Source organism: Cervus canadensis, chromosome 13 (assembly GCF_019320065.1).
Source record: "Cervus canadensis isolate Bull #8, Minnesota chromosome 13, ASM1932006v1, whole genome shotgun sequence".
NCBI classification, from domain to species: domain Eukaryota; kingdom Metazoa; phylum Chordata; class Mammalia; order Artiodactyla; family Cervidae; genus Cervus; species Cervus canadensis.
Genome location: NC_057398.1, coordinates 11,793,088 through 11,815,190, shown reverse-complemented (window position 1 = coordinate 11,815,190; position 22,103 = coordinate 11,793,088). Strand labels below are relative to the sequence as shown.

Below are 22,103 nucleotides of genomic sequence, written 5' to 3'. Positions count from 1 at the left end.
ACAATTATCTAGTAAAAAATGGACAAGAGGTTTGAACAAACATTTCACCAAAAAAGATATTTAGGTCACAAATCAGCATGTGAAAAACTGCTCACCATCTTAAAGTCGTAGTGAGATGCCATCACACGCTTCTTTTTCTTCTTTTTGAGACGAATAAAACCATTTGTGAACAGGGCACAATTTTGGGGTGGTAAGCTCGATAGAGAGGATAAGAAATAAAAAGAACAAAACAGACAATAAAACTGACCAGTGATGCCAAGCGCTGACGAGGAGGCAGAGAAACCAGAACTCTTACATTTTGTTGGTGGGAATGAAAATTGGTAAAGTCGGTTTGGAAAACAGTTTGGCAGTTTCTTATAAACTTAGATGCACACTTACCATATTAGCTGCAACCTCATTCTTAGGAATTCATTTACCCTAGAAAAATGAAAACACATTCACACAAAACCCTGTGTTGACAGTGCATCATGTTTACAACAGCATTGTTTATAATCATCAAAAACTAGAAATAGTCTGAGGGTTCTACATTGGTGAATAAATCAACAAACTCTGGCACAATAAAATACTGCTAGGCAGTAAGAAGAAACAAACTATTGACAGACACAGATGAATCACGATTGCATTCTGCTAAGTGAAAGATACCAGACTCAAAAGGTTGCAAACTGTATTATTTCACTTATATGATTTTCTGGAAAAGGGGAAAACCAGACTCAAAAGGTTGCAAACTGTATTATTTCACTTATATGATTTTCTGGAAAAGGGGAAAACCAGACTCAAAAGGTTGCAAACTGTATTATTTCACTTGTATGACTTTCTGGAAACGGCAAAACTATAGAGACTAAAACGGAAAAGTGTCCCCAGGAGTTGGGGATGGGGAGGTTTTTACTACAAACTGGCAGCATGAGGGAATATTTTGGCAATGAAGGAGCTGTTCTTTATCTTGATTGTGGTGATGGTTACAAGACTCTATATATTTGTCAGAACTCACAGATATATGCACAGAAATATCAGTTAATTTTATATTATGTACATTGTTTAGTAATCTAAGACATATAAACAATATAAAAATCTTGTTTTTTGTGAGCAGACTATCTTAAATGGACAGGTGAGAATCCCATGAAGTGAAATGTTAGTCGCTCAATCATGTCCGACTCTGCGACCCCATGAACTATAGCCCAGCAGGCTCCTCTGTCCATGGGATTCTCTAGGCAAGAATACTGGAGTGGGTAGCCATTCCCTTCCCGGGGGATTTTTCTGACCCAGGGATTGATCCAGGTCTCCTGCACTGCAAGCGGATTCTTTACCATCTGAGCTACAAGGGAGGACCTAACGAATCTTGTACCATTCTCCAAAAAACAAAAAACAACAAAAAAACTTCAAAGCATAAAGAAAGAAAAGCAAGAACTTTTTCAGGATTGCACTACTCGGAACTCTTAAAATGTCAAGGTGTGAAAAGTTTACTGTCTGCTTTTATACATGACTGTTCAATTCAGCTTGACCTGTCACCTTGGATTTCAAAAGAACAAAAACAGCATAATGGAAACAAAACACTTTGGCATCTTGCTATCTAATGACCTGTAATTGCACCTCCATTAGCTCTGCTGCACCAAGTCTAATCTGAGAGGCTGTTTCCGTCACAGGAGAAAGGAGTAATAAGGATGCTGCTCTCTGAGCCATTTTCACGCAGATCAAGGTTTTCTCGAAGCTTCAATCTATTCAATTCAAAATGTGCCTAAGCCCTCGGTTCCAAAGTTTCCTCTTGAAGGCAACATTTTTCATAAAATGTCATCAACCAGAAGTATTATACAGAACATGTGGCAACGTTAAGCTTTTAAATGAAAAGAAAATTAAGAACTGAGCTAACACAATATTGTACAAAAGGGGTTGCTGTTAAGAAAAAAAATCAATGCATTTCATTTCAAAATACCTAGTGGATAACTTGTGTAAGATATATGGACCTTGCTGCTGTATAGTTTTCTGGTTTTCTCTTGTATCTGTACACTGTGGTTCTTGCCGGCTAAAATCTTCAGTCACACCAAGAAAGGCTTCTGATTATTAGACACAAATCAACACATATAACCATACCCAGAGTCTCTGTATCTATGCCTATAAGATGTAGTTTATCAACCTTTGACCTTTGTATATATGCATAAATATATATATGCTTATTTGTTTATATAGCATATAAATGAAAAACTATAAGATATATAAAATTACCCAGATCCATATCATTTTAGATAAAGAAGATGGCCAAGAGCATTGACTGTGGCCTTGACTCCTTTGTAAAACAAAGAGCAAGTCTCAACAACTTTACTCTCTAGAAGTGTCTAGGATAATACTGATAGTAGAGGATCCAGAGAACTCCAACAGCACAGATTTTCTGCATGCCTAACTGGGGTTGAACCTAGTTTCAGTATCTCTTTTTGTGTGCCTGATTGGTTGGGCCTCCATAGAAGGCACCAAACATGGTAAATTTTAATTACTGCTCAAGTTTAAGGGTCCTACTAAGGTATGAGATAAGCAGATGAGTCTCATTATCTAGATAAAAATCAGAGATAGTCATAAAACCATTAGATAAATTATACTAGGTGAAAAATCTTATTTCATATTTAATCTCCTCAGACAATTCTGCCTAATCTCTGAACTATTATTCATATTGTGCAGTAAGTAAAGTAAATGTAGCATCCCTCTCTACTTCAAAGATGAGAAAAAATGAAGTTATATATGTAGAAACATTTTTAAAAGAAAATGGCACTAAACAGATGCAAGATAATATTTTCTTTAATAGCTACTAATGACACTCTCCTTAATACATAGTAACTCTCTATATGGGCTTCTCAGATGGTGCAGCTGGTTAAGAATCCACCTGCCAATGCAGGAGACTTAAGAGACGCGGGTTCGATCCCTGGGCCAGGAAGATCCCCAGAAGTAGGTAATGACAACCCACTCCAGTACTCTTGCCCGAAGAATCCCATGGACAGAGGAACCTGGGGGCTACAGTCCATTGGGTTGCAGTCAGACACAACTGAGCATGTCCACGCACACTCGCAACTTTCCAGAAAGTAAATCTATCAGCTAGATTGTTATTTCATATCTGTGATGTGTAAACATTGCTTAGGCTAGTTTAAGCACTAGTATAAGAATGACGGTTCTGCCAAGTGCTTTGCACTTATGCTGGTAACAAATGGACACAATAAATTAAATCATCAAAATATACCATCCCCTTAAAACTTGTACTTTTGTAGACACCATAGGAAGATGTCATAGGAAAAATTTTGAAGATGAACATTTTATGTCCTTAAACTCTCCAAAACTGATTCCCCTGAGAATGACCTTGTTGGCTACGGTGGGTTTCCTAAAGTGGTTAAAAACAGGAAAGAGGAAATTCATTAGCCAAGGCCAACCCGGTGTTTACAGTATCTTAGTCATTGAAGACTGCAGAATAGTCAATCAGATTAATTTAGACCACCTAACACATCAAAATCAGTCCTGAATATTCATTGGAAGGACTGATGCTGGAGCTGAAACCCCAATACTTTGGCCACCTGATGCAAAGAACTGACTCTATGGAAAAGACCATGATGCTGGGAAAGATCAAGACAGATGAGAAGGGGACGACAGAGGATGAGATGGTTGGATGGCATTACCAGCTTGATGGACATAAGTCTGAGTAAACTCTGGGAGTTGATGATGGACAGAAAAGTCTGGTGTGCTGCAGTCCATGGGGTCGCGAAGAGTCAGACATGACTGAGCGACTGAACTTAACACATCAAGAACATCACAAAACCCCTTTTTTACTTTCAAATCATACATTCTGATTGCCTTATTCTTTTACTACACTTGTAATAGCTTTGCTTTACAATTTTCTTATGAGGCACCCACTAGGTGGAGAATAGATAATTCTACTGAGTCACATCTTCAAATAGCATTTTAGCGCAAGCAAGGAATTTACATTATTTTAAACATCTAAGGACTCCCCTGATGGCTCAGACGGTAAAGCGTCTGTCTACAATGCGGGAGACCCAGGTTCGGTCCCTGGGTCGGGAAGATCCCCTGGAGAAGGAAATGGCAGCCCACTCCAGTACTCTTGCCTGGAAAATCCCATGGACGGAGGAGCCTGGTAGGCTGCAGTCCATGGGGTCACTACGAGTCGGACACGACTGAGCGACTTCACTCACTCACTCAAACATCTAAGGCGTCCCAGGAGGCGCTAGTGGTAAAGATCCTGCCTGCCAATGCAGAAGATATAAGAGAGGCTGGTTGCATCCTTGGGTGGGGAAGATCCCCTGGAGGAGCGCATGGCAATCCACTCAGTATTCTTGCCTGGAGAATCCTACAGACCAGAGGAACCTGGCAGGCTGCAGGTCATAGGATTTTACAGAGTCGGAACTCGACTGAAGCGACTTGGCATCACCATGCAAATATCTAGAATTACTAGAATGAGAAAACTAGAAAGATCTCCAAAGCTCATGTAGTTTAACCATCTTACCAGGCCAAGCAGTTGACATAAATTATCTCACTTAATATTTACAATAATTCTAAAAGGGAATTATTAACCCCATTTCTGCATGGGAAACCAGACATTTAGAGTTTAAGTAATTTGCTCAAGGTCACACAGTTTATAAATGAGAAATCTGGAATTCCAATGCACATTTGTCTGATTCAAAATATTTTCTTTTCCCTCCACGTTAAACCTCCTCATCTACCAGTAGTAGGAGTGGCAAGGAGTTTATTCCTCCTAATACAGCAAATCTTAAACAGTTCAGCAATAGATGTTTCTGATGTCAAACAACTAACTAGGAAAGATTATACTATGCCATAAAAATTCAAATTATTATTTGTTATCAATAACTATATTCTGATCAGTACTGGTGGGGGCAGGGGGGGGGACACATCCTATACCTATATTTTCCTTTTGAAGATAATCCTCAAAATCAGTCTACCATACATTGGCTTTCAGATTGTAATCAGATCCCTTTCTGTTCCTTAAAAATGAAGGCTTAAGACTCCTCCAATGTTGTATCATTTCTTGACTGAGGTCTCAGAATCCTGCCTAATAAATCTGGGTGAATTTAATGTGAAAAAATGCTCATGCAGACAGTATCAGCCAACCTTTTAATTCTTAAAAGAACTTCTAAATGATTCCTATAGAATATCTTGTTCTAATTATAGTTACATTCCTGATAGATATGCCTGGATAAATTACTTGTAAAATACATAGAAAGTAGGAGACTAAACAGTTATTGGGATAATTTACACTTATCTAAATGTTATATATGATTATTCAAAAATCTTTTAGCTTGATGACAGTTGTTGCTTAGTTACAGCTTCCATCATCTCCTACTCAAAGGTTCCCATCACTTCTAGTAAGACACAACAAAATCATGTGTATAGCATTCTTATTTCCTACTTGTGGTAGTAGAAGGACATGTGTTAGTTTGATAAATATCTATAGCAAATGACCTAGGAAAAAATTGAGGTACTAGAAAAGTGTTATCTGGCATTATATGAGATAGAGATGACATCTATAATGAATTTCCATTACCTCTCCAGCACTCTCTCACTCTATGGCTTTCTCCATATTTTCTGCTTCTCTTCTTTCACTCCAGAAACACTTGGCTTGACTCCAAGAATCTCTTCATCTACTCACCTCTCAGTTTATTTTCATGTCCCTTATACCTAAAAAATGATCTTCCCATTTGAGGATTTGGCCAACGTCCTGACCTACCCATCAATCCTCAGCAGAGGGGGCTCCAAAATTGCTAATTCCAAGTCTCAGTGCCACAAACTAGCTCCTGGAAATTACATACTAATTGGAACTAAACTGATATTTTATATACTGAATTGCTCCAGAAGCATTATGTTACCCCTTCAGATAAACAATGTTACACAAACAACCAGGAATAGAAATCCATTCAAAATTTTATTTTTAAAGCAATTCCTTATTGAAAACAGCAAAACAATGTAACACCATTATTCTACAGTTCTTTGTTAAACAATTTAATCACACATTCATGGGTAAGTTCGTAAAGTGAAATCCCGATATGAAATGACTACTGTACAATCAGGATACTTGTTCTATTACCCAACATCAGCCTATACTCAACATGCAACAACTATCAAGTATGTACTCTGTGCCAGGCACAGAGCTTATGGACTTAGCTATATTTAATAATTACATAGCATTATGCTATTATGAGCTTGATTCACATGTTCAAGATTGTAACAATATTCAGATGGAGTTAGAAGTCTTATATAGAGAAATCTAAATGATTTTTAGAATTACTTACCAATATATTATGGAAATGTAAATATTTTAAAATGCCTTAGTTCTCAAGTTTAAAACTATCATACCTCTTCTTCCCTATTTTCAAAATTCTAACACACCTCTTCCCCCTACTGTATATAAATTAGATTCACTAAGGAAAGAGCTAATATTCTCTCTAAGCAAATTACAAATACTGTGTCAAACTATGAAAAAACACAACTGCAGGATTAAACATAACATGAAACCAAAGTAACATCATTTAAATAACCAGAATCCAAATGTGAGGGGATTTATAGATACAAATATTGATCAACTTTACATTGCCAGAGTAATATATCACACATTAAAAGCCTGTTATTATGTGCCTATTGTATAAAACATGCCCATGTCAACTTGCAACTTATTTGTGTTGCAAGGTCATGGAAAAAATTCCAGTAACTAATCCTCTGTTGGAATCACCCATTGAGTTTAATTATAGACTTGACTATAATGAAGACTCCTTACATCAAGTACTTGCTTGGAAATCTAACTCCACATACTCTAGAAATTTTGAAAATATTTAGATACTTGATTATCACAAAAATACTTACAGTAGAAGTTCCTTTTTGCTCGTGGGTTCATCATTTGGGGGTGTTTTCATCAGGAGTCATCATGCTTTTGATCTTTAAAGCCGTTCTTCCTCCAAGGTTTCTTGTCCGTAATTTCCCAAACAGAGTCACTTGTACTAACAAGCCATCGTCCCATACTGTTTCCTTTTTGTGTGTGAATGTTACCCTGTAGATCGATTTCCTGTCCAGAAACACTCAAAAGTGAACAAACGCTGCCGTATGCAAGTGAAAATGTGCTACTCAAACACTGTTTTTGTGGTTTGGTTCAGGAAGAAATTCCCTCATTGAAAGGAGGAACTATATCACAGTTGTCCCAGAGAACTTAAAAGGCAGAAGTTTCTTCCTTATGAATGAACATATCCAAATTGCCAGAGTCATTTACTTGCATTAGTTTGTGGCTCAAGTCCTACTGCACCCAAAGCATCGTGTACTGTGTGCAGCCTAAAGACACTCCCAATTGCCACAGTAATAATATCCCAACTATATTTTAAAATCAGGCTTAGTATGCTTTGAAGTACATAATGTTTTCCATTCCTGAAAGGACAAAGAGATCTACATTGTCAAAGTTTATTTTTAAGCTCATATGCTTGCTAAGTGCAGTGGCGAGCAGGCTTTCCGTGCCTGTAGTACCATAGCTGGAACCTATTAATGCAAACAGATGAATCGCTGGCTTGGTTCCACATGGGCTTTTATTTCTTCTTTTTTTTTAAAAAAAAAAACCTTATCTAAATTGTACTGATTATAATTTCTTAAATCAAGAATGCTATCACTTTTCTGAGCTTGCTTGTTTGAATTTGATCAGTACAGAAGCAATGCAAGCCAGGCAAATACGAGGAAGGTTTCCAATAGCTTTTGCAGAGATAAGAAAGTTAGTGATTAGAGGCAGCTCCTGTTTCTGGAGTAAGTTTGAGGGGCATTTGGAGACAATAAAAATGACAACAAATTTTAAATAAAGAAACCAAAGATAAGGAATGAAAGGCAGAGTGAGAGAGAGGAGAGAAGAGGAGAGGTCAAGAGAGAGAGCCAAAGCCAGACTGAGAGAGAGAGAGAGGGGGGTGCTTTGACCATTAACAATAATTCTTCACATATTTTCTTATTGTTGGGAAAGCAAATTGCTCTGGTTTGTATAACCCCCTACCAGTCTGCTCAACCCACCAAAATTAGCCCACATGTCATCTAATACCAGACTAAGACTTGTGGAAACACATTACTGCACTATTAGAGCCATAACAAAATACAGCTGAGCAGTGAGCTTAAGGCGGTAGGGTGACCCTGGGGTAATACAACCCGCGTTATGGAATTTCTAGCCCAAATTTTAAACATCTGGTTTTGATATGATAATAAATGTGATAATGTACATTAAATACCAGTATTCAGGTAACCTAATCTTTCCATCTGACTAAAACAATGCACGCTTTTCAAATCATGTGGGAGTGAGAGAAATTGGACAGACACATATTTATACCTGCATATAGCAAAATAACCCTCGCCAGGCACAAACTTACGTGTATACATAAGTGGCAAGAGCACATAAGCTGACTTCATTCAGAATTGAGTGAGTTTTCACTGAATCCCCGTGCTCTCTTTTCTGGACGCCTCTTTGCACAGTTGCACTAACTGGTAGGAGAGTTGGCTGAGAGAGAGGGGAATGGAAAGAGAGGTGAAAAATAATAATGCTCATTGGACCAGACAGAGACCTGAACCCCTGACCTTCGCTTCATTAGTACCATCTCATCCTACAGTCTGATGAAGGACCCAGTCACTGGCAACTTGAAAAATAAACTAATCAGATTATCCTTATCCTGTTTTAACTTTGTGGGAAAGAATTTCTGCATTTCAAATCCAAACATGACCATATTACTAGATGTCATGTAATTCAGAGCTGTAAATGGTTTTAGAGCCTAGAAGTTAAGATTTCTTTAAATTAGCATCTTAGAATTAGACCAGTGGATGAAAAAGCCCTAACTCATAAACGTTTGCTGACCTTATATATTTGCAAATGAGAAGGCTGATGAAGTGACCCAAGGATGGAGAAGGTGAAAGCTACTGGGGTGAAAGTCATGTTGGGAATGACGAAAGGTTGGTTAATGTGGGATTGAGAGATAAGGAAGTGGTTAATGAAGGTTGATGGTTTGTTTCCTCCTGATGCACAAAGTTCCATGATTCAGGTGAATGGTATTTGAAGGAGTTGGCACAAAATAAAAACCTCAAATGCTCTTTCTTGGTTTGAGTCAAACCCAAACCTTTTCAAAGGCGTGAAAACATGCAGCCACACTGGTATGGTTTTCCTTTGCTGGGTCACCCTTCTGCCTGGTGCTGGCCAGCACCACACAGAAGTCTTGCGACATGAGCCATTTCCATGGAATTTTAAATTCTGCCAAAAAAAAAAAAAAGAGGGATTGGAAATTTCATGAGAATGGTTATTCTTAGGAGATTTCCATCCCAGATTCCTAATTTGTGTGGCTCCGATAAACATCTACAAGGCACTGCCAACCTTCTGACGTCCCTGATGCATTTATTTTCAATAACATTTCTGCATAGAGACCTCAAAGTAACAGTGAATGCAATGGTTTGTTTTGAAATATTTTCTGTATGCCAGCCCATGATCCCCCTACCTATGTGGAAATGGGTTTGGAACGCCATTTGCAACACAAACATTGGGTTTCAATGTCCCCAGAACATGTTCAATTTTTAGATGAGACATGTTCACATTCTCCCAAATGAAAACAACCTACCCCAAAAGAACCCTTCAATTAAATTATTTTACTTCTGAGAACTTCAAAATATTGTAAGAATATTTTCCTGGCATACTGTTACATGTATAACTGCCCAAGGTCTTCCTATAGGTTTGTTTCCACGAGAAGACTATATGGTAAATACAACCAACATCTCACTAACTGGGACACTGTATCAGTTAGTCATTGCTATGTAACACACCTACTCCAAAACTCAATGGCTTAAAATAATAGACATACATTATTGTTGGCTGTTTTACAGGTCAGCATAATAATTCTGGTCATATCTGGGCAATAGCTGCATGTCAAGTAGGTGACTCTGTGATCTTTATTAGTTTGGGAAGTTAGCTCTCTGCAAGCTGATACAGAATAGACTCATATAACTCAATAGCTGGGAAAACTGAACTCTTGTTTCTTCACTTGTACCCGTTTTTCATAACCCTTCAATAAGTGAGCTCAGGAACTCTCTGGCCAGCTTAAATATGTTTTCAAGGCAATCAAAGCAAGAGAGGAAGTATAAATGTAGAAGTGTACTTTAACACCTCTATTTGGGTCAACTTGCTGAGCCCAGAGTCAATGTGCGTTTTTGGAAGCGGCAGAGATTCAGTACCAAAAGATGTGGATACACAGATGCATGGAAAGTTGGGGCCATTCATACACTCTCTCTACCACAGGCATACGGAAAATAAGAAGTCAGTCATAGTCAGTCACTTGGATGAATCCACAACAATTTCAGCTTTCTAGGTGCCTCAGAAGTAAAGGCTCTGCTTCCCCATGCAGGAACCTCAGGAGATGTGGGTTCGATCCTTGGATCTGCAAGATCCACTCCAGGAGGAAATGGCAACCCACTCCAGTATTCTTGCCAGGACAATCCCACGGACTGCAGTCTACAGGGCTGCAAAGTGTTGGACACGCCCGAGTGACTGAGCACACACACAACGTTGGGATGCCTCAACCTGTGAGATTAGAATCAGCTTTCAGCACCGAGAGAGGAGGAAAGCCAAATCCCAAATTGACGTGGGTGGAAAGTGCCCTAAGAATGCACAGGCAACACACCAAAACGGCACCTGTGAGAGAGACGAAGTTGGAGGGATGGCCGGAGATGGCATGAGGAACGCGTGAGAGACAAAGGGAGCCGCTAACCATGATGAACCAAGCTAGCAAGCACTAACAGTTACAAAGACGAACACTCGGGGGAAATCTCACCAGGTTAATATTCTTCAAGGTGGTTCTTTGAGGAGGAGCACAGTTACAGATGTAATCATCTACAGGAGACAGGGAAGTTTATTCAATAGAATAGTCATGAAAATGAGGTAACAGAAGAGCACCCGTGTCAAGGGCACACTTGCTACTCTTACCTCCAGCCAATATCGGCTGTGAACGATTGAGCACTTAGTATGGACAGACACTAAAACTTTATAATGATTTTTCCTACTTTTGAAAATACTTTGAAAAACATCAGTAGGCATGATTTGCCCATAGGCCATAAAGGTGAAACTCCAGATATAGAGGTTTCATTTCTATGGAGCAATCTCTAACAGACATTCCAAATATATATATTAACATTAACAAATTATAAGTGATTTGCCACCAGACTATAAATAATGTAAAAGTTGTTAGATCTTCCTAGAGTATCAAACACATAGTTAAGAGGTTCCTAGAGATATTTTTGGCTTTCCCTGGTGGCTCAGTGGTAAAGAATCCACTTGCAATGCAGGAGACGCAGGTTCAATCCCCGGGTCAGGAAGATCCCCTGGAGAAGGAAATGGCAGCCCACTCCAGTGTTCTTGTCTGGGAAATCCCATGGTCAGAGGAACGTGGCAGGCTACATTCTGTGGGGTCGCAAGACTTAGATACGATTTAGCAACAAAACCACCAACCACCACAAAGATATTTTTATCTCCTGAAAGCTTTTGCATTTTAAAAGTTTGCATTTTTGTGTTCTTTATCTAGAATTCTAATGGGCACTTCTAGAATCCCACTCCAAAGTTAATTGCCCCTTATTTTTTTTTTATGTTCAAATCCATTTTATTAAAATTATTTGGCAATTCTGGCAGCGGTACAAAGTTTGACCACTGGACACAAAATAGACATGAGTCTCTAATTTTGGTTTGTTGTGGGTTTGGGTACATGTACTTTTCTAAATCTTCTGCCCTTCATTTCATTACCAAATGGCAATGTGCCTTAAGTTTCCCTATCTACAATACTCTATTATTTATAGAACAGGTATTTGTAAAATAATATTGGAAAACTAAAATGCACAGATGTAAAAAACTCTCTTCAAATATTAAGAACATATAAAGCATATTGAAGACATCTACGTTTAGTCCTTCAAGTAACTAGACAAGTGGTTTGATGTCTTGTATTACATTTATTTATTGCTAATTACAATTCAGAGACTAAAGCATTTCCAAAAACTATGAAACCCTTCATCGACATTCACAGTATGGTTCCAGTGGGTTTTGAGAGTAAAACCCAGTGGCGCACCTGATTTGGTATTTTAAAATCACAAGCTTTTTTTTATCTTTAGTGGGATTTTTTTCTTCTATAATAGCTCAGGGCACTATTTGCTTACTTAATGCCTTATAATTAACATCTGCTTTACAGTATTAATGATCTAAGCATTGGCCTTGTAAAGTATATTACTGGAGAGCAAATGGTGGGAGACCTTTTCCAAGGCAAAAGTGTCATGGAACTTAAAGTAAAATCTCTGAGGGTTTGGTACTCCTTAGTCATTCTCCAGTGGTCCTTGAGTTGTGAGTGGAGTCCTGATTCCAGAGTTGCCATGGAATGTCATGGTGACTGTTTTTACATCCTGTTCTTTGATCAAAGGCATAGTAGGTATCAAACGGCGAACTGTTCAAGTGAAGGCTCGGGGCAGGTTCTGTATGGCTGATACTCTGTACTCGATGTAAGCCAATGGAATCATTGATGTAGGCACACTGGTTTTCCCTCAAGATTCGTTCAAACTTCTTGATTTGAAGTTTGCAGAATAATGTCTCTTTTAGATTTCCCTGCAGCATGTTCAGAAAGCAGAGGGAGTCGGTGCGATCCTGGATACTGCGGCCGTGTCTTTCACCCATAGCATCCTGAGATTAAATTTTCCATTTCCTTGATTCTCCAGGTTTCAGGTACACTTGTACTGGTCACACTTGGCATACACTGCCCCCTCAGCGGGGTTTGCTCTCATAGGCTTCCGAGAATGCCTGCATGTCCTCCACACTGATCTGCTCGCCTGCAAAGAGCTGGCGTGGGGTGCCGATCAGACTGGCCAGGGCAGGGCGTGTGGCTTTAGCACCTCAGTCTGCCGGCTCTATCCCTTGCCGAACTGTCTCGCTGCTGGGCTGCAATGGAGGAGCTGAGCGAGCTGCGGAGGGGGCAGGGAGGCAATGTCCCTAGCTGCTAGCTAGTCAGTTACACACAGACACAAAAGCCCTAGACGCACGAGGGCCACAGTGTAAAGAAACCTCGCCAAGACACCCACTGTGGTAGATCTGGGTATGCACTGCTCACACGTATAGGGACCACACCTGCCCCTTAGGTATTTTTAAAGTCAACTTGCTCATGACACTTTACTACATAATGACTTTCTGTTCGTAAGAGTATTGCTCTAATACTTTTATTCTGAACCCTCATCTTGTTGATTTCTAGAACGCATGTTTTCCTATATAGATCTCTTCCCACAGTACCTAGAAAATACATATAAATTAAGCACTTATAAGTCTCGGCCTTGTTTATCTGAAAGATTGTTACTCACACTGCCATTTTCTGAATTTGAAGCTTATTGATTCAACTTCTCCACTTGTATTGTTGGCTTCCTACCTCTTTTTGTTTATTCTACAGGCTGCCTAGAGGGAAGCTGTTTAAAATCCAAAGATCTATTTCTTCTGCTCTGGGGAGACAGCCCTTACTAGGCATCCAATTCTTGGCATTGTTTGGAAGACTATCCTGTCTATTTCCAGACAAATTTTTACTGCAAGTGGTTAATCCAAGGGATGAAAGAGAGGATGACAGGTAAAGATGGTTTTCTTTAGCTTCCTAAACCAAATCTCCCAATAAATCTTCATTACTCTGTTTTCAGACTTTTCACTTGGATCTCAGAAAATATAAACACCCATTCCAAAGCTTGGCATACTTTCACATTGTATTCTGTACAAGCTTATACATACTTCTTTCTCTTTCTTTAGTGCAGAGATTTGAGGATGCATTATATATTATGTTGGTACTACTACTGCATCTGAGATTGACTAGCTGATATTGTATTATCATATTTTATCCTCCTGTCTATATTCTCTTGATGTCACCTGACTCCCAGGCCCTCGGCAACTTCCTCCATCCAGTTTCTGACCCTGAGAGCTACTTGTGGGTCTGATGTGTGATTTGATTTTGTACCTGAGGCCAAACAAGCGAAAATATATGGAGCCCCTGGTTCCTTTCACCACTTCCAGAAGCACACATTGCATAGAGTGTGATGGCTTCCCCAAAGCTGCTGAAGGGACCAGGTGATAGAACTTTCTAAGTGTATGTGAATCAACTCTCTCAAGTCCATCTGTGACCAACAAGAAACAGAAGATGAAAGAGAGCAGGTAGATAAATGCCATCTCGCTTCTTCCCTGAGATGGGCTGTTAGAGATACAAGGTTCCGCCGTGCCATCTGGGTGAGCAATACCACACACGGCCAAGCAGGTGCATAGCTGATGGCCTGGCCACGTCTTATTGTGGCTCTTTGTGAAGCAGTGGTCAGTATGCTAACACGTCAGCTTGAATGTGCTTCCCATTGTTCGCTGCCACACTCGCCCTTTTCTTCACTCTAGTTAACTTGGAATTCTTTTTTTTTTTAACTTATTTATTCATTTATTTTGGGCGGCATCGGGTCTTAGCTTAGGTGCACGAGCTCCAGAACATACGGACTCTGAAGACAGTGGAATTCAAGCTGTTTACTGGGGGCATGCGAGCTCAATATTTGTGGTGCATGGGCTCAGAGGCCTCAAGGCATGTGAGACTCTCAGTTCCCTGACCAGGACTCGAACCTGCATTCCTTGCATTGGAAGGCAGATTCTTAATCACTGGACCACCAAGGAAGTCCTTACCCTGGAGTTCTCTTTCCAAAAAAGCATTAGCACCACAGCCTTTTGTTACGTTCAGTTTTCAAGAGAATCCAGGGGAAGACATCTGTGCATGTATATATGTGCATATAATATATATATATATAATTATACAAACACAGTTTGATATATATATATATATATATATATATATGAAAAATTAAAACCTATGATAATTTACTTCCTTTTACTATTCCATATAAAGTTCCATACCACATAAAACCCCTAAGAACTCTATGGTGACATTATGACATAAGATATTTAAGTCATAAAAAATTTATAAACCCTAGAATTTTTGTTTGCTCTTTATGGTTTTGTTTTGTTCTTTGCTAGTGGGGAAAAAAAAAAAGCTTTACACAAAGTAATAAATATGAACTTTGTAAAATAGCAGCTATAAATTTTGGAAAATGGTCATTAAGAACACTAATCCTTTAGGAAAGTGGGGTTTCAGACTCTCAGAATTCTATATAAATGAAATAAGTACCGTGAAGACTTTTAGCTTAAGACATTTTTCAGCTTAAAATACTTTTCTCTTAAATGTTATGAAGCCTGAAACCAAAAATCTGTTTTAGCTGCTCTGCTAATAGCAGAGGCATATTTTAAGATTGATGTCCATTTAAGTTTTATGTGTGCTATTTTATTTCGTGTTGGGTAGGAAATGAGGCAAACGTCTAATGCCATTTGCAGTATACTTTATAATATACATAGCAAAACAATACAGATGTTTAAATGATCTTGATTTTATCCTTCTTATTTCCCAATTCTAAATCAAGGCATGCATATTAATTTGTGGATTGATAGTCCAGCATTATTGATCCTGATCAGTATCTTTTTCTTATGTCAGCCTTAGGGATCGTTTCAGAAATCAGACCATTTGTAGTTGATTCATTGCTGTCTGTGGGGGAAGGATAATTTCATATTCATTCAAGGCCTATCTGAGAGTCAACACACTTCAAAACACTGAGGAGAGACCATGGACGACACAGCCTTGAGATAAATCCTATAAAATAATTTCAATCACAACTTTTCAGAACTTACTAAGCAGAGAGATCAGGGAAGAAAAGCCATCAAGGCAAGCTTTTCAAAGAGGAATCTTTTCAGAATTGTTGGTCCTGGGCCATTTGGCTGAGAGTGAAGAGTGAAAGGAAGTCCATAAAGATACCCCTGAGGTCAAGGATGAGGAGCTATGTCTCTGGGCCACTGGGACAAGAGCAACTTCAAGAAGACAGCGATCTTAGTATCCTATCCACCAGTCCTTCCAGACGCTGGAGGGAGTGCCCTTCTCTTCTGGATCAGGCCTAGATCAGCCCAAGTAGAAGAGAGATCCTACAAAGATCTGGAAAGGAGACCCAGAGGAAAGAAGAACAAGGCCCAGTGGCTGGCCCGGGACACAACACACGGTAGGCCGTCCATGCGTAGAATGTGACTGTGGAATAACCCATTTTAGTTCTATGTGGGCAACACTGCAACACTGAGCCAGTTACCTTCTTACTTCTTTCCTTTGAGTGTTAATTTCTCCACCTGTACAATGGGGATAATAAAAATTCTTTTTCTAAGAACAATTTCAAGGATAAAATGCAATAATAATAGTACTTTGGAATTCACAAAGGCATAAACAAACCCAGGAGTGGAAAAAAAGAGAGCAGCATCCATATTCTTCTTTTCAAATATGCACAGATTTTTACCATTTGTCATCTTTAGTGTTCCCTACAAAAGCAGATCCTAATATGAGGACTTGTATCCTGGTATGAGGAGCAAGTCTTAGAAGAAGGAGAGAGGGAAGAGGGAAAGTTAAAGAGGAGGGAAAAGCTAATTTTTGAGGTCACTTCTGTGGACTACTGGGGCTTGTTCTTGCAGGAGGGTTTATAAAAAGTATATTAATGTATCTTAGAACTATCCACCTGGGGATGAATTTATCCATCTGTTCCCACACTCCATAAACAATGCTCCTGGAAGCGGTACTCTCCCAATTTCCAAGTACACTCAAATCCTTGAGAGAGCAGATTTCCACCAGGGGCTATGGAAAGAAATGTGCACATAACAGAAGATATCACGAGGTGAACCGAAGCCACAGGGAGAGAGGCTCAGAGGATGTGAGTACAGTCACTGGAGATAGCAGATATCATTTTAGTAGCAAAAAAACAGAGCAAAATTTCTCTTTGGCAGTCTTCTATTTAACATAGCATATAATTGAACACGGAGTATAACACTGATATTTGCTGAATCCTCTTGCCTCACAGAAATCTTATTGAACTTCACCTTAGTGAAGCCCAAAGAGTCCCCAGCTTCACTTTTTGCAGATTCCTGACAGTTTAGGATCTCTGTTTGTTGGCTTATTACCTAGAATCGCAAAGTCCAAACTCTAAATCAATTTCTGTGGAAACACTATGTGGGTTGAATAGCTTTAAGACTTAAAGGATCTGGGGGCATGGGGAGGTATCAGTCACTCAGTCGTGTACGACTCTGTGAATCCGTGGACTGTAGCCCACAAGGCTCCTCTGTCCATGGAATTTTCCAGGCAAGAATATTAGAGTGGGGTGCCATTTCCTCGTCCAGGGGATCTTTCTTCACCCAGGGATTGAACCCATGTCTCTTGCATTTCCTGCATTGGCAGGCGGATTCTTTACCACTGTGCCACCTGGGAAGCCCGGTAGGGGTACCTCTCATTCTGCCCCCTGTCTGTCATCTTGCTCTCTCCACTCACCCATTCCCTCTTCTTATGCTACACCTTCAAGCCTGTTCACAAATGTATCCCATTTGCTCACTCACACAGAAGTTCATCCATACTCAGTCCTTAGAAGCTTGGCTTCTCTCTACAAAACTGGGTTTCTACCTTCAAGGAGTTCTTATATAATCTACTAAATTGTTTTTCTCCATAGCATGAAATAAAGATATATGATTTCCTCTGTGTGACTCAATAAAACTGTTTTTGACTGAAAAAATCTTGTCATAAACATTTTCTTTTTCCTAAACTATCCCTTGCATAAAATAGAATACTCATGGTGGACTAGCTCAATTCTCCCTTTAAAATGCTTGCATGGCTCAAAGCATTTCCCCTAACTCTTTAAAGTTATTATATTTATACATTTTCCTTTTTATGATTTTTGAATAATGCCTACGTCTTCCCACTAGAGTGTAAACTCCAACGGTGTCACAACCAAGTTTTGCTTTGCTGGGCGCTAAATCATTGGTACCCTGTAGTCAGTCTGGCACAAAAGTAGATGATCAATACAAATGTTCAATGAACAAATGAATGAAATTTTATCTGTGAACTTTTAAATTTCTTCTTGCATAGGTAGAAGAAAAGAATTGGAGAAAAAGAAAAGCTCAAGTCCCAGAAAAGTTAAGTGTCTTGCTGAAGGTCACAGAACTGATTGATAGGAGAGTGATTTAACAAGCCTGCCGTGCTCATTGCTTCAGCCCTCTTGTAACATTAGACTGTAATTCATCGCGATATTGCCTAATAGGAACAGTATGATAAATCCAGTGTTTTCTCTCAAACCTCTATGCTTGACTTCAGAAATATCAAAGAAGTCTGGTCTGTGTTCTCTGACTCTTTTCTGCCTACGGAGAGGTAGCAAATGATTATAGTTTACATTGGAAAATGATGCTTCGGGGCTATGTCCCTCCCCCATCTTTTGAAATAACTACTATTTTTAAAAATTTTTACTGGGGTACAGTTGATTTACAATGTTGTTAGTTTTTGCTGTACAGCAAAATGAGCCATTTATACATGCACATATATCCACTCTTTTTTAGATTCTATTCCCATTTAGGTCTTTACAGGCTAAGTAGAGTTCCCTGTGCTATACGGTAGGTCCTTATTAGTTATCTATGTTACATAGAGTAGTGAATTGATGCTTTCAAATTGTGCTGCTAGAGAAGACTCTTTTTATGTGAAATCACAACTTTAAAACTCCTCTTTATTTCCAATGAAGCATTCGGTGATTTAGGACAAGGATCATTCCTCACATACACCAAAAAGCAATGAGTTCTACTCTCAAGAACACACAGAACAAAACAGCACAGAAGGACAGCACTTACAAGGTCTCATAAAAACAACTAAGTAAAGCTGTTGGTCCGCTCTGGGACTTCAAAGAGCCCCAGAAAATCACGTAAAAGGGAAGTAAAAAATCTGACTTTATTTCAACACCTCTTAAAAGGAGTCAGATCAGAATATAAAATTTCACTCGGAGCCTGGGGGTGGATGCACTTTTATTTTCTTATTTTTTTCTGGTCTGCCAGGGTGAACAGCTTAGGAGCTCAGGAGGGGAAGCCTGTGGCTTCAAGTCCAGGTGGAGCCCACTTTGCTGATGACTTTTGAGAAGGGCAGAGGGAAATCAGAAGTTGTCATCTAAGCGCCTGGAATTCAAAACCATGTCACTACCCAAATATTATGCAACTTGTTTTAAGACAGAGCCTGCAAACACAAAAAGTGTTAGTTGCTCAGTCATGTCCAATTCTTTGCAACCCTGTGGACTGTAGTCCATCAGGCTCCTCTGTCCATGGAATTCTCCAGGCAAGAATACTGCAGTGGATGGCCATTTCCTTCTCCAGAGGGTCTTCCCAACCTGGGGACTGAACCTGGGTGTCCTGCATTACAAGATAGATTCTTTACCGTCTGAGCCACATGGGTAGTGCACACAGAAACCTCACATGCACTAGGAAAAGGGACAAGAACAGTAATTTGATAGAAGCCTGGACCAGACCTACAGGCCTCTCACATTATTCACCCTTAACCCATCTCTCAAAGATTTACTTCTGTAACTGCCAATATTCACCAAATGTGATAAAAGTTCACTATTTTGCACAAAACAAGGGGAGATGGTGCTTTTAGTAATGGCGTAGCGATGATATTCACTTAAATGTGTTAATGTTATTTCCTGAAAACCTGCTCACACATTTTAAATGGTAAGCCACCTTTCTGATGATAAACATCAACAACAGCCTTGAAACACTATTCCAAATTAGTATGGCTAACACCAATGGTGTTTGCTATGAGTGACTTACAAATAATCTCTAGCACGTAATCCCCACCTGGGATCCTACCTGTTATATGCAAAACCCTTTAGAGCTTAGTGGACTGCCTGCATTCCCATAAGGGCACCATGAATTATTTCTCACAGGGAAAAAGCATTTTAAAAGGTACATAATGATAAGGAAACTATCAGAGCAACCCGTCTCTGTTACTGTAGAGGGTAGGATAATTTACCTCCTTCCTTCACTCTTCTCTCTTCTATACTACACCCTGGTTCCTGAAGCCAACTGTACTTTTAAAAAAAAAAAAAAACCTAGTGACCCTGCTTTGTAACACGTTCCATATGTTTCACAGGCTTCATAAAACAATTCCACATTAGTTTCCCTAGCCTAGTGTTTAGATCGTGACATCTGTTTTTTCCTAGGTTTTCATGATTTATTTTGGTGTCTGTGTGAACTTGCTCTATAAGAGTAAAAGGAATTTGCTTAGATTCCCTTTTCCTGGAATGTATCCTGATGCCGTGCAGACTATCGGACTTCCCATCCACAGAAGATCTGCCACTATCAAGCCTAGAGCTGCCACTTACTATGAAGTCACCCAAGTCATTTCATCTCTCTGGACCTCAATTTCCACATCTGTAAAATGGGGATAATAGCAGAAATAACTGTTTTAATAAGCGTGTGGGGAATGTTTAAATTAATAAGTTATTATACACACACACACACACATAACCTTTTGCCACCTGATAACCATTTGCTGCATGAACAAGGAAATGAAGGCCAGCAAAGATACAGAGTATGAGAAACCTATCTCTTAGAGACCTTCCTTTGTGCTTTGGCATTAATAACTAAAGCAACCTACACTTACTATGTGCCATGTTCTCATCAATCAATCAAATCAGTATATATAAATATAGGTCAAAAAGGCAAAATTAGCACCAAGTGAAGCCAAATTTGATACTGAAGCTAAAGATAGTCAGGAATACTAATCTTATTTTTATTTAAAAATTTGATATGCTATTCATCAGATTTTTACATCTTGACATTTCAAAAGCATTGTATGAAAATATTATGTATCTTGACTACTTGATGTGCCCTCCCCCAATTAAACTTTATGTCCAAAGCACAAGCCGCGCTGTCACAGCTGCTCCTGGACAACCGCGAGCAAATGAGACTCAGCTCCCGTCTTCATGTTACTCAGAATCAAGTGGGAGGAGGGACAGGCCTTAACAAAGTCATCACAAGAATATTTATACATTTTTTCCATTAAAAATGCAAGAGTTTTATATTATCCCTTCGGCCTGAGGATGAGTACAGATGCTCTTTTTGAAATTATGAGCTTAAGTTTTAGTTCACTCGTTTCTCAGTAAAGAGATATTCAGTGTCTACTACACTCCAGGCACTGCTCTAGGTGCTGGGGAAGAGCAAAAGAGACACAAATTTCTACTTTCACAAAGTTATAGTCTAGTATGGAAGAGAGACAATGAACAACAGATGAATAAAATACACCATATGCCATACGGTGCTAAGTTATAAAGTTTGTGTTATAAATAAATGGAAGGGAGAGAGAAGCTATCCGAGAGAATTAAAACATTAGACAAGGAATTGTGACCTTGGGGGATGTGAGAGAGAGGAATGCAGAAAACTGCAAGGAAATAGTCCAGGCGAAGGTAGAAGTTACTGCAGGGCAGAGACCCTGAAGTGGGAATGCGCCTATCAAGTGTTTAAGAAAATGGCAAAGATGGGAATTCCCTGGGGTCCAGTGGTTAAGACTCCACACTTCCACTGCAGAGGGCACGGGTTCAATCCCTGGTCAGGAAACTAAGATCCTACATGCTGCATGGTGTGTCCAAACAAGCAAAACTTTTCAGAAAGGAAGGAAGAAAGAAAATAGCAAAAAGGCCAGGGAGCCAAGGAGAGAGTGAGCAGGAATTTAGATCAAAAACTTAATGTTGGGCTGATCACGGCGGACCTCTTCAATCATAAGTGCTTTGCTTTGCACTCTGGCCTGGCGGGGCAATCACTGAAAGAATCTGGGTAAAGGAGTGGAGATCTGACTTGGGCTTAGCAGGATCAGGCCAGTGCTGTGCTGAGATGGACTCACCGGGAGCAAGAGAAGTCGGACCATTTAAGAGCTCACCACACAATCCAGGCGGGATATGATTGTGGCTTGGACCAGTGTAAGAGCTCTGGAGGAAGAATCTAAGCAGTCAGATTCTGGATGTATTTTGAAAATGGAGCCAACGATGTTTGCTGTTTGTTGCTTTGCATGTGACATGAAAGAGAAAGAAGTGTAAAGGTTATCAGGGTTTTTGGTCTAAGCAACTGGAAGAATGGAGTTATAATCAATCAACTGAGATAAGAATGTAAAGAAGTAGGTCTGAGAGGGAACATATAGGCAATTGGTTTG

The 22,103-nt window shown here is 39.5% G+C and overlaps 1 protein-coding gene and 1 pseudogene across 1 annotated transcript in view; both read right to left on the bottom strand.

Moving 5' to 3' along the window:
* The window catches only part of KCNK2 (potassium two pore domain channel subfamily K member 2), a 206,417-nt gene extending 199,227 nt beyond the window's left edge, over nucleotides 1–7,190 (bottom strand). Inside the window, exon 1 of the mRNA XM_043485940.1 lies at nucleotides 6,859–7,190. Coding sequence (XP_043341875.1) covers nucleotides 6,859–6,892 — 34 coding nt within the window. The 5' untranslated portion in view covers nucleotides 6,893–7,190. The remainder of the gene's footprint in view (nucleotides 1–6,858) is intronic.
* Nucleotides 7,191–12,339: 5,149 nt separating this feature from the next.
* LOC122452332 lies at nucleotides 12,340–14,212 on the bottom strand (annotated as a pseudogene).
* Nucleotides 14,213–22,103: the final 7,891 nt, after the last annotated feature.